The sequence below is a fragment of the Scyliorhinus canicula genome, chromosome 6 (genome assembly GCF_902713615.1).
Source record: "Scyliorhinus canicula chromosome 6, sScyCan1.1, whole genome shotgun sequence".
In the NCBI taxonomy this organism is placed as follows: Eukaryota; Metazoa; Chordata; class Chondrichthyes; order Carcharhiniformes; family Scyliorhinidae; genus Scyliorhinus; species Scyliorhinus canicula.
Window position 1 is genome coordinate 150,484,720 of NC_052151.1, and position 12,997 is coordinate 150,497,716.

At 47.2% G+C, this 12,997-nt stretch overlaps 1 protein-coding gene across 2 annotated transcripts in view; it reads right to left on the reverse strand.

The window, feature by feature from the left end:
- taf1b (TATA box binding protein (Tbp)-associated factor, RNA polymerase I, B) overlaps positions 1-10,182 on the reverse strand; it is a 116,191-nt gene extending 106,009 nt beyond the window's left edge. Inside the window, exons 1-2 of one of the 2 annotated variants that reach the window (XM_038800276.1) lie at positions 10,046-10,182; positions 8,479-8,577 (exon numbers count right to left, since the gene is read on the reverse strand). In XM_038800276.1, coding sequence (XP_038656204.1) covers positions 8,479-8,577; positions 10,046-10,063 — 117 coding nt within the window. In that variant the 5' untranslated portion in view covers positions 10,064-10,182. Of the gene's footprint in view, positions 1-8,478; positions 8,578-9,736; positions 9,826-10,045 lie in introns of those variants that run through there. The other variant, XM_038800275.1, reaches the window with a different exon arrangement.
- Positions 10,183-12,997: the final 2,815 nt, after the last annotated feature.

Consider the following 12,997-nt stretch of genomic DNA (forward strand, 5'->3'; position numbering starts at 1 on the left):
TGTGTGGCTCCACCATGTTGCACGGGCCCGTCGCGGAGGCAGCTGCCGCGCACATGCGCGGACTCGTGGCCGGATATGCAGGGCTGCATATGGGCCACGGAATCGCTCGGCCAGGCAGCCCGTTGACGCCGGTGTGAAATACTCCGGTGTTCACACCGGCGTCAACACATGGCCGCCGTACTGCAGAATCCCGGCCACCATTTTACCATGACAGAGAGGACCCAAGGAGAATCCATATCCTGTTTCTGATGATATTACAAAAACTGGCCAAACCGTTGCTTCTGTCTGTGCGGAGTCTGCATGTTCTCCCGTGTCTGCGTGGGTTTCCTCTGGGTGCTCCGGTTTCCTCCCACAGTCCAAAGATGTGCAGGTTAGGTGGATTGACCATGCTCAATTGTCCTTAGTATCGAAAAAGCTTTGGTGAGGTTACAGGGATAGGGTGGAGCTGTGGGTGTGGGTGTGGTGCTTTTTCCAAGAGCCAGTGCAGACCCGATGGGCCGAGTGGCTTCCTTCTGCACTGTAAATTCTGTGATTCTAGATCTTCAGCAGGCCATATACATTTCAGATTCCTGCAAAAGTGCTGAGAGAGAAGTGCAAGAGATCCAGGGGTTGGAGGTAAACACTCTAGGATGTGTCCCATCCCAGCGAGCGACATCCCAAAGGCCGAAACCCTCCGCTGGATAGAGTACCGAAGGAGCTATTGGTCAAGGACTGAAACGTCCCTGCATCAGACTCCTATTTATTGACTACAGCTCTGCCTTCAACACCATAATCCCAGCCAAGTCATATCAAAGCTCCAAAACCTAGGACTTAGCTCCTCAGTCTGCAACTGGATCCTCGACTTTCTAACCCACAGACCATAATCAGTAAGAATAAACAACACCTCCTCCACAACAGTCCTCAATACCGGAGCCCCGCAAGGCTGTGTACTTAGCCCCTACTATACTCCCTGTACACACACGACTGCGTGGCAAAATTTGGTTCCAACTCCATCTACAAGTTTGCTGACGATACGACCATAGTGGGCTGGATCTCGAATAACGATGAGTCAGAATACAGGAGGGAGATTGAGAACCTAGTGGAGTAGTGCAGCGACAACAATCTTTCCCTCAATGCCAGTAAATCTGAAGAGCTGGTCATTGACTTCAGGAAACAAAGTACTGTACACACCCCTGTTAACATCAACGGGGCCGAGGTGGAGATGGTTAGCAGTTTCAAATTCCTAGGGGTGCACATCTTCAAAAATCTGTCCTGGTCCACTCACGTGACACTACCACCAAGAAAGCACAACACCTATGCTTCCACAGGAAACGAAGGAAATTCGGCATGTGCACATTAACTCTTACCAACATTTACAGATGCACCGTAGAAAGCATCTTATCTGGCTGTATCACAGCCTGGTATGGCAATTGCTCGACCCAGGACCACAAGAAACTTCAGAGAGTCGTGAACACAGCCCAGTCCATCACACGAACCTGCCTCCCATCCAATGACTCCACCTACACTTCCCGCTGCCTGGGGAAAGCGGGCAGCATAATCAAAGACCCCCTCCCACCAAGCTTACTCATTCTTCCAATTTCTTCCATCGGGCAAGAGATACAGAAGTCCGAGAACACGCACAAATAGACTCAAAAACAGCTTCGTCCCCGCTGTTACCAGACTCCTAAACGACCTCTTATAGACTGACTCATTAACACTACACCCCTGTATGCTTCACCTGTTGCCGGTGTTATGTAGTTACATTGTGTACCTTGAAATGAAATGAAAATCGCTTATTGTCACAAGTGGGCTTCAAATGAAGTTACTGTGAAAAGCCCAGCTAAAATGGTCAGATTGTGTGGGGACAATAAGCTGACGGTCAACAGGCCTTCTGGCTGGATCGTTACTCGATGCCCCGCATCGAGGATCTACACAGAAAAATGGCCATTTATAAAGCTCGATATGAGCCATATGTACTTGCAGTTAGAATTCAACCCTGCCTCATGTAAATATGTTACCACAAACACCCATAGAGGCCTGTACAAGTACACTAGACAACCCTTTGGAATGTCGTTGGCCTGTGTAACTTTCTAGAAGAAGCATTTACACAAGTGAAAAAACAATTCACTTCCTCAGGCTTTATCACACCGCATGGAAGGTGGCAGAGAGAGACCAATCGTTTTCACCCCCAAGACACTGGCCTTGGCCGAGCACATTAATATGCAAACTGAGAAAGGTTTGGTAGTTGCCTTTGTCATGAAGAAATTCAATTGGTAGGTGTCCAGTCAACCAGACGTTTGTACCAGATGATCAGTTCACGATCATCACGGACCACATGCTGCAGCTTTTCAAAGAAGACAAAGCAATTCCACTCACCGCCTCAGCCAGGATACAGCATTGGATCCAGTACTCATTTGAGCATCGTCCAGGTACCCAGATTGGCAGAAATGTCCAAGTATACTGTACAAGATGGAATCCTTTTGGGAGGGACACATGACGTTGTCCCAAGGAAGAGCCAAGACCTGATCTTGAGGGGCCTGCATAACGGGCACCGGGAGCTGTCCAAAATGAAAATGCTTGCTCGCAGTTATGGTTGATGGCTGGGCCTGGACGTCAATACGGAAAGAGTAGCCCAGCAGTGCAGCATTTGCCAGGAACAGAAACTTCCGCCAGACGCACCCCTTCACCATGGGAATGGCTGTGGTGATCGCGGGTGCGGTTACATGCCGACCTTGCCGGTCCTTTTCAAGGCTCGGTGTTCTTATTCACGATAGATGCCCAAAGTGATTAGAAGTCCATAGAATGTCGCCGACCATTGATAAACTACACCTGTTTTTCAGCGCACAGTGTCCCAGAGGGATTTGTTACCGACAATGAAACGCCCTTCACCACTGAGGAATTCACAGGGTTCATGAAGGCAAATGGAGTTTGACCCCATAACCCGGCTTCCAATGAGCTGGCAGAAAGGGCAGTACAGACATTCAAGCGAGGGCTGAAAAAACAGACTTCAGGATCAATACACACAAAACCGACTAGATTCTTGTTCTGCTATCAGACCGCTCCATATACCGCGACCAGGGTAGCACCGGCTGAATTGATAATGGGCCCGAAGCTTCAAACCCATCTTGGTTTTGCTTTCTCTGCTATTGGCAGGAAAGTACACCACAGCCAGGAACAGCAAAGGTGTTGCCCAGTTAGACGAAAGCCAGCCTGACTGTTTGTACCAGGTGACACAGTCTTTGTTTGCAACTTTGCAGATGGCACCCAGTGGATCTCAGGCCAAACAGGGCCAGTTCAGGCACAGGGTCGCATGATGAAAAAATACTTTGATCACCCAAGGTCCAGGAGACCAGTTTTACGAAAAATTTCTCAGGAGAGGAAAATTGCAGTCCAGCCAAAACCGGTGCCAGTAGAGGCTAGCCCATTACCTCAAGAGGGTCAATACGCTGAAATGAGAGAGGTGTCGTAGACACGGATTTTCAAATGGAGACCCAGGCGCCAGAAGGCTCCGATGTGGAGCAGGCAGTGCAGCAGCCTCAGACAGTGCATCCGCCACGGCGTTCCAAATGGAAGCAGCGTTCACCGTCCAGATATATATCGCCTGGCCCAACCCCACAAGTCAGGAAGCACAGCCACAAGCAAAGATAGTCCGGCGCTCTCCTACTCCGCAGTCGTCAGTAGAGTTTTTGGAATTTGGGCAGGGGATATTATATCCTGCATGAGACCTATAGACATGGGGGATAGGGGGGGGGGGGGGGGGGGGGGGGGGGGGGGGGGGGAATGTGCGAACTCAATACGGACAGTGACCCAAGGCCATGAACCGCGTCATCCGTATATTGTAAACATAATTGTGTTGCAATAAATATAGCTTTCTTTTACCTACTCAATTCAGACTAGTCTGTGGTCCTCTAAACAAACCCAGCCCTGTCAACCCAACAAAGGTCCTCCTTACTAACATCTGGGGCTTGTGCCAAAATTATGAGAGTGGTCTCAGTCTAGTCAAGTAACAGCCTGAGTCATACGCACAGAATCATATCTTACAATGTCTCAGATACAACCATCACCATCCCTGGGTATGTCCTGTCCCACTGGAAGGACAGGCCCAGCGGAGGTGGTGGTACAGTGCTGCGCAGTAAGGAGGGAGTTGCGCCGGGAGTCTTCAATGTCTACACTGGACCCATGAAGTCTCAAGGCACCAGATCAAACATGGGTAAGGAAAACACCTGCTCATTACAATGTATCATTCCCCCTTAGCTGTTGAATCAGTACTCCTCCATATTTAACACCACTTGAAGGAAGCACAAAGGGGGGGCAAGGTTGCAGAATGAACTCTGGGTGTGTCCATCACTAAGAGTAGTTCGGTAGCACCACCACAGTTACTCTACTGGGTCTGTGGCAGGTGGTGCGGGAACCAGAGTGAAAACTTACTTGACCTCATCCTCATTAACCTGTCTGCTGTAGATGCATTTGTCCATGACAATATTAGACAGTATTAGTGACCACTGCACACTCCTTGTGGAGACAAAGTCCCATCTTCACATTGAGGATAACCTCCATCGTGGGAAATGTTTCTAACAGATCTAGCATCACCATACTGGACATCCATGGGGTGCTGTGGGTCATCAGCAGCAGAATTGTGCTCAACCACATGGCCTGGCACATCGCCCACTCTACCATTACCACCAAACCTGGGGATTAACCCTGCTTCAATGAAGGTCCCCACTCTACCATTACCACCAAACCAGGGGATTAACCCTGCTTCAATGAAGGTCCCCACTCTACCATTACCACCAAACCAGGGGATTAACCCTGCTTCAATGAAGGTCCCCACTCTACCATTACCACCAAACCTGGGGATTAACCCTGCTTCAATGAAGGTCCCCACTCTACCATTACCACCAAGCCAGGGGATTAACCCTGCTTCAATGAAGGTCCCCACTCTACCATTACCACCAAACCAGGGGATTAACCCTGCTTCAATGAAGGTCCCCACTCTACCATTACCACCAAACCAGGGGATTAACCCTGCTTCAATTCACTAAGGCCAAATGCGTGACCTGTAATGTTTGGCAATAGCTACTTTAGCTCCAAGACCTTCTGTATCCTTTCTAATGCAATTATGTTTTGGTGGCATCATGTCCAGAATTGACCACAGTATTCTAAGTGAGGGATGGCCAATCCAGTCTAAGACTTTAGGGTGACCAATGTAAAATTGTATTCAAATGAGCCGATTACACACTTCAACATTCCATTAGCTTTTTAAAAAGAATTGATTCAACACATGATCTGGAAATTGAAAGTGACACGATTGCTATTACTGCCAAGTTCATTTTCAGGTCCCCTGTCCTAATTTAATTTGATTCATTATGCCCTAGATTTTCAATCTGTGAAATAATTGTTATTTTTAAGAGTCAAATTTAATTTGTTCTGCATCTGTCCAGTTGTATAACTGAAATGTTTTTGGGAAATTCGATATTGCTGCAGCTCTCCCTATTTTTGTATCTTTTAATTTGGCCAGTTTACAATAATAAAAACAGGAATTGCTGGAAATACTCAGCAGGATTCCTCTCTTCCAGCCGTTTTTGTTATTATTTTGTGTGTTTTTACGTGTGTTATTTTGTGTTTTTATTTCAGATTTCCAGCATCCACAGTGTTCAGCCTTTGACCAGTTTATAGTTGGTCTGGCCAGCTATGTTGTGTATTAGAAACAAATGAAGTTGCTATACTGATCCTACAAGACTCCATTTAATTTTCCAGTTTGGCATTGAATCTATCGTGAGTACTCTCTCTCCTATTTTTTAAAGCAATTTCTGCTGTTTCACCCTGGGTTCTTCTGGCTTTTCATTTAGTCAGATGTATTTCATGTGGAATTTTGTTTATTTAGACTTTTCAGAAGATTTTTAACAAAGCCATGCTGTGTGCAATTGTTTACTGTATCTGTAAATGACTCAATGGAGACTTCTCCTTCAAAGTCCATGCTGGCTGCATTGCTAAGAGTACAATACAGGCAACATACCCCAGAGCAGTTGTCCAGTATTTTGTCCCTGACAAATAGATTACAATTTGATAGTTGCCTGGCTCAAATGCTGGCACAGTGATTTCCTGCACAACTTCACCAATTTTTACAAATTTATCGTGGCAAGAGAGAATGAAAGTTGGTATTGAATCTGCTTTCACCACGCCTTTCAGGCAAGGCATTTCATAACGGATTGCTGAATTACTTTAAATCAATGACCTCAAGTTGCAGACTGCTCTGTCACTGGAAACAGTTTTGCCTTATTTACTCACCATTCAACATCTCAACGAAATATTCACTTGGCCGCTTGAAGAACAAGCACCCCAGCTTTCCTGGTCTCTCAGGTTAACTGTTCCACGTCTCTGGTAACATTCTAATAAATAACTCTGCATCCTCTCCAAGGCCTTGAGATTCATCCCAAGTTCTTAAATGCATCCAGGGATTTTGTTTCCACCAGCTGCAGAGCTGGGCTGAGAGGTGGCAAATGGAGTTTAATGTGGAGAAGTGTGAGGTGATTCACTTTGGGAAGAATAACAGAAATGTGGAATATTTGGCTAGTGGTAAAATTCTTGGCAGTGTGGATGAGCAGAGGGATCTCGGTGTCCATGTACATAGATCCCTGAAAGTTGCCACCCAGGTTGATAGGGTTGTGAAGAAGGCCTATGGTGTGTTGGCCTTTATTGGTAGAGGGATTGAGTTCCGGAGCCATGAGGTCATGTTGCAGTTGTACAAAACTCTAGTACGGCCGCATTTGGAGTATTGCGTACAGTTCTGGTCGCCTCATTATAGGAAGGACGTGGAAGCTTTGGAACGGGTGCAGAGGAGATTTACCAGGATGTTGCCTGGTATGGAGGGAAAATCTTATGAGGAAAGGCTGATGGACTTGAGGTTGTTTTCGTTAGAGAGAAGAAGGTTAAGAGGTGACTTAATAGAGGCATACAAAATGATCAGAGGGTTAGATAGGGTGGACAGCGAGAGCCTTCTCCCGCGGATGGAGGTGGCTAGCACGAGGGGACATAGCCTTAAACTGAGGGGTAATAGATATAGGACAGAGGTCAGAGGTGGGTTTTTTACGCAAAGAGTGGTGAGGCCGTGGAATGCCCTACCTGCAACAGTAGTGAACTCGCCAACATTGAGGGCATTTAAAAATTTATTGGATAAGCATATGGATGATAAGGGCATAGTGTAGGTTAGATGGCCTTTAGTTTTTTTTCCATGTCGGTGCAACATCGAGGGCCGAAGGGCCTGTACTGCGCTGTATCGTTCTATGTTCTATGTTCTATGTTCACTCTTGCTGAAAGTCCATTCCAAATGTTGATCAAAGTCTGTGTGAAGAACTTCCTGATAGAATCCCAAGTTACCTTTTACAAGCTTAAACCAGTGTCCCCAATTTAATTTTAATTAATTTTAAACTAACACTGACTCACAGTACCAGGAACGATGTGGGATAAAAATGCTTCTATTGACAGCAGCAGAAGCAGTATTACTGTTAATTGCATGGCCAAAAATCACAACAACATTAACAAATTGCAAAATAAATAGGAAGTAGACACATTAAATGAAACGCCAAGAATTCTAAATCATGGTTAGATATTGTAGATAACCTAGGAAGAACTTTAGTATTGAAATATTATGCTCTGCACCTTCAGGGTCCCATTTACTTGCCGAATAGCACTTGTAATTGTTCAGGGTAATTTTATTTATATTCATTCGTGAAATGTGGGTGTCGCTGGCTAGGCCAGCATTTATTGCCCATGCTTAATTACCCTTAATTGAGTGACTTTCTAGGACATTTCAGAGTCAACCAGTGTCACGTGTAGGCCAGACCGGGTAAAGTTGGCAGATTCCCTTCCCTAAAATGAGGTTAATGAACCAGATGGGTTTTTACAACAATCAGCAATGATTTCACGGTCATTATTAGACTTATATTTCCAGATTTTTATTGAATTCAAATTTTGCCATTTGAACCCAGGTCCCCAGAGCATTACCCTGGGTCTCCAGATTACTAGTTCAGTGACAATACCACTGCCTCCTTCAAATTCCTGTTCCTAGGGCTCTCTCCATTTAACTAAAGCTTCATTCAGTTTGTCTACCTTCTTCTTCCAACTTTCATTGATCTATACCTGCATTATGAAAGAATTATTTAATACATATTCATTTTTCTTATGAATATGTGTCCACATTTACCATTCCTATTCAACACCTTTGGTTTGAAGTGTTCTTCTATTTTGTTCAGATGTATTTTAATAATATATTTCAAATTAACTCACTCTAGTTTCAGCCAGATGATCTTGCAATTTGCCTTTTTAAAACCATGAGATTTTCTTTGGTCCGAGCTTTTAAAGGTGCAGTTTGTAAAATAATCTTAAATACAAATGCATTGCAATAAAGTTATTGTTTGCACTACCCTGATCTGTTCCCCAATGAGGACGAAACAACGTAAATGGCTGAACAAGGCTCAACCTTGTCAAAATAGTACTCACCTCAATAACATTGTGGCAGGACTTGCAAAAGAACTTGCCTTCATCTGAGATGCCCCAATTAATCACAGAACATTGTTTGCATGCTTGTTGGAAATCTCTCTGAAAAGGATAAAACATATATCTCAGCAAATCCTTTCCGGCAGGAATAATAGTGTCCCGCGGCCGTGGGAGCTGACTGCTCCGTGCCCTGCGGCCGGGGTAGCTGACTGCACCGTGCCACGCGGCCGGATGAGCTGACTGCTCCGTGCCCTCTGGCCGGGGTAGCTGACTTCTCCGTGCCCAGCGGCCGGGGGACCTGACTACTCTGTGCCACACAGCCGGGGGAGATGACTTCTCCGTGCCCTGCGGCCGGGGGAGCTGACTTCTCTGTGCCAGACAGCCGGGGGAGCTGACTGCTCCGTGTCCTGTGGCCCAAGTCATTGGGGAGGGTGGGAAACACACCGCTTCAGGATATTTTACATAGAATTTACAGTGCAGAAGGAGGCCATTCGGCCCATCGAGTCAACACCGGCTCTTGGAAAGAGCACCCTACCCCCTACACAAGGTGAACACCTCCACCCTATCCCCATAACTCAGTAACCCCACCCAACACAACAGGCAATTTTGGACACGAAGGGCAATTTATCATGGCCAATCCACCTAACCCGCACATCTTTGGTCTGTGGGAGGAAACCGGAGCACCCGGAGGAAACCCACGCACACACGGGGAGGATGTGCAGACTCCGCACAGACAGTGACCCAAGCCGGAATCGAACCTGGGACCCTGGAGCTGTGAAGCGATTGTGCTATCCACAATGCTACCGTGCTGCCCCTAGGGGCAGTGTGGGTGGAACACACTGCTCTACGACATGGGGGGGGGGGGGAACACACCACTCCATGACACTGGGGGAGTCGGGGCTGGAAAACCCAGCTCCAAGTCACTGGGGGGGGGGGGGGGGAAGAGAGTTGCGGTGGTGAGGTGGGAAACACACGGCTGCAAGTCACAGAAGAGGGGAGGTGTGGAAAGCCACACTCCAAGTGGTGACCTGATAGAGTTGTGGAAGATTACGAGAGGGCGTGCACAGGGTGGATAAGGAACAGTTGTTCCCCAGTAGTTGAAGAGTCAGTCACGAAGGGACACGTTCAAGGTGAGGGAGGATTTGAGAGAAAAAACTTTTCCACCCGCCCAGAGTGTGGCGACGGTGTGGAATGCACTGCCTGGGAGGGTGATAGAGATGGGTGCCACTCATCATTTAAAAAGTACCTGGATGAACAGTACCTGGCAGGTCACAACATTCACGGCTATGGGCCATGTGCTGGCAAATGGCATGTGTTAGGTGTTTTCCATGTCTGGGTGCAGACTGGATGGGCTGAAGGGCCTCTTCCGCAGTGTGGCATGGGCGGGCGCACACACACAGCTCACGTCATTGGGGGGGGGGGGGAGCGCACACACACACAGCTCACGTCATGGGGGGGGGGGGCGCACACACACACAGCTCACGTCATGGCGGGGCGGGGGGTGTGATTTGAAATTGCACATGCACCGCCTGCACACGCGGAAGGCGGAGTTGGGCCAACCGCCACTCACCGTGTCCTCCTCATCCATCTTCAGTCCCGCTCGACCCTGCACGTCTCAGGCCGGAGCACTTTCCCCGCGAACACTTCCGGTCCGCCGCTCAAACATCGCCGGGTCGACACGTTGTATGTCTTCAGCTTCTTTCTGTAAAATGTTCCAAAATGGCACAGAAATCCTGCTCATTTGCTCCCCTCCTTTAACTGTTCAAACATCATTTGTTTCAATATATTTAAAACCGCTTTAAATCAACACGGAGGGTATAATTTGTGATGAGTGTGTTACTCGGCTGCTGCAGCTTCTAGTTATCAGACAATAATTTTAATATGTTTTCTGCAAACATGGTGAATTTTAAGCACGACAAATATTCCTAGCCGCAGATGGATTTAGATTCTTTGAGTCGAGGAATTGAAACTAAATCTGAGCAGTGAAAACAATACACAAACATTAAATGAAAATGCCTTCGCGTAAGGAAACTTCAAAATGGACTTGGAAGAATTGTAACCACATCACAATCAAATTATAAAAGAAGCACTAAAAAACTAATAGAATTCTGCAGCATTTACTCAATATATGGTCGAGGCTACAGTGAACATACAATGCCGGTGACATTGATGAATAATATAATCAATTCTGCTCTACCAAATATTAATGGGGAGGGGCATCAACTGACCATGTGTAAATAGCATTTACAAAGAATGTTGAAAAATTCGCCCCAAGCAACCTCATTGAGGTAAAATATTTAACACTTTAAACTGATTGACTGTATTGAAGTGTTGTAATTTTTTTCTCCTCTGCTTCCCCATTGCGTCCTTTTTTTAAATAAAGAAATTGCATTCTTTTGCCATTCTCAGGCAGTCATGTTTTCTTATTATTTCATGCATTGTGAGTGTTGCTAGCCAGACCAGAAATCTTGGACCATCCCTCATTGCCCCTGAGGAAGCGTGATCAGCCACCTCCTTGGACCACTAAAGTCCAATTCTGGAACACCCACAGAGAAGGAGGTCCAGGATTTTGAACGAGTGACAGTGAAGGAAGGTCAAACAAGTTCCAGGTCAGCAGACTGCATAGCTTGGAGCGGAACATGCAGATGATGATGTTCCCTTGTGCCTGCTGTTCTTGTCCTACGTGGTAGAGATTGTGGGTTCGGAGAGTGTTGTCAAGGAAGGGTGGCAAGTTGCAGTTCACCTTGTAGATGATATACACTACTGTCAGCATGCATAGGTGGTGGAGGGAGTGAATGATTTATTTGGAAATGTCACATTTGTAAGTTCAGGAAATGTGGCACTCAATTACCACAGAAAGATCCCACAAATAACAATATTTTTAATAACCAGCTCATCTTTCTCAGTCATGTTGAGGGATGAATGTTAGCCAGGACAGTGCAGCATCATTTTTCTTCACTTTTGCATGTGTTTTCTTTCACTCAGGAGTAAGAGAACCTGGTCACGGTAGGTCTAAAATCACACTTTCCTACAAGGAAGTAAAGAGAAATGAAAGAAAGCAGTTTATGTAGGCTCCCATTTAAGTGAGACAGGAAAAAAATAACTCCCATTTATATTCAGTTCCTTTATCACATTTGTCAAAATCATCCCATCATGGCCGAGAAGCTGCCTAAATGAGAGTTCTATGTATATCACCAATTTTTGGCTTAAAAGTATCCCAGCAAATCATTCAGAATAAAAGGTGGGGAAAATGCTGCCCACCAACTCTTAGGTAAGAGATACAAAATAATCTTCTGAAGCTTCCAAAGTGATTCAAAAGATCTTTCCCACCTCTCTATTGTCTTTCCAGTCTATGGTACAAGTTCTACATCTTGGAAAGATGTGCATGAACTTCCCAAACCAATGATATTCACATTCAATCCATCAGCCGTAGGATTAGCTTATCATCCAATATTCATCATCTCTCATCAGCTGATTATCTCTTTTCCACTGACTTCAAGACTAGCAGGAACATGGACCGGGATTCTCTGAGCCCCGCGCCAGGCCGGAGAATCGCAGCAACCGTGCCATGCCGCCCCGACGCCGGCATGCGATTCTTCAAGGAGCAGAGAATCGGCGCCATTTGCGCTGGTGCGTTTGGTGCGGCACCGGCCGCTGTCTGTGGCCGGGCCGCCGAATCTCCAGCCTTGATGGGCTGAGCGGCCGTGCGGAAACGGCAGAGTCCTGCCGGCGCCGTCCACACCTGCTCGCAGCCGGCGGGAACTCTGCGTGCAGGGTCGGGGGCCAGCCTGTGGGGGGGGAGGGGCCTCCTTCACCCGGGGGGGGGGGGGCGTCCAATGGGGTCTGGCCCGCGATTGGGCCCACCAATTGGTGGGCCGGTCTCTCCAGCTCCAGCCCTATTTTGTTACACGTCCGGCCCCGAAACCCCACGCCATGGTGCGTCGGGGCCGGCGCATTGAGGAAGTCCCCCGCGCATGCATGGGTTTGGCTCGTGCCACTGTGCATACGTGGGTTGGCGTGGTGCCACTACGCATGCGCGGGTTGATGTGGCGCCCAGTTGGCGGCGGGAAAGAAGGCTGGAGCAGCGTGAACCGCTCCAGCGCCGTGCTGGCCCCCTGTAGGGGCCAGAATCGGTAGTGTCTGCACCTGTTTCGCACTGTCGTGAAACGCGACGGCGTTCAGGACGGCGCGGACACTCTGCCTCCATTTCGAAGAACCCCGCCCCTGGACTATCACACTCACAAAATCTGTGACCCAGCACCCTTCCTACCGATCCACAACATCAAATTACAGGAACCTTCCTGTGTAGAAATGAGCAGAACACTTGAAAGATGCTCACCTCTGAAGAGCCAATTTCCATCTTGTAAATGAACAGCAAAGTGAGCTGCAGACTTCCTCTTCAAAGTCAACAACAAGAACTTGTAAAGAAATGAAGACAAGTTTGAGTTGAATCAGAATTGGAAGAGAGTTATTTTTTCTTAGTCTCAGACACTACTACTGATTGGCCTCACACTAGAGGTAT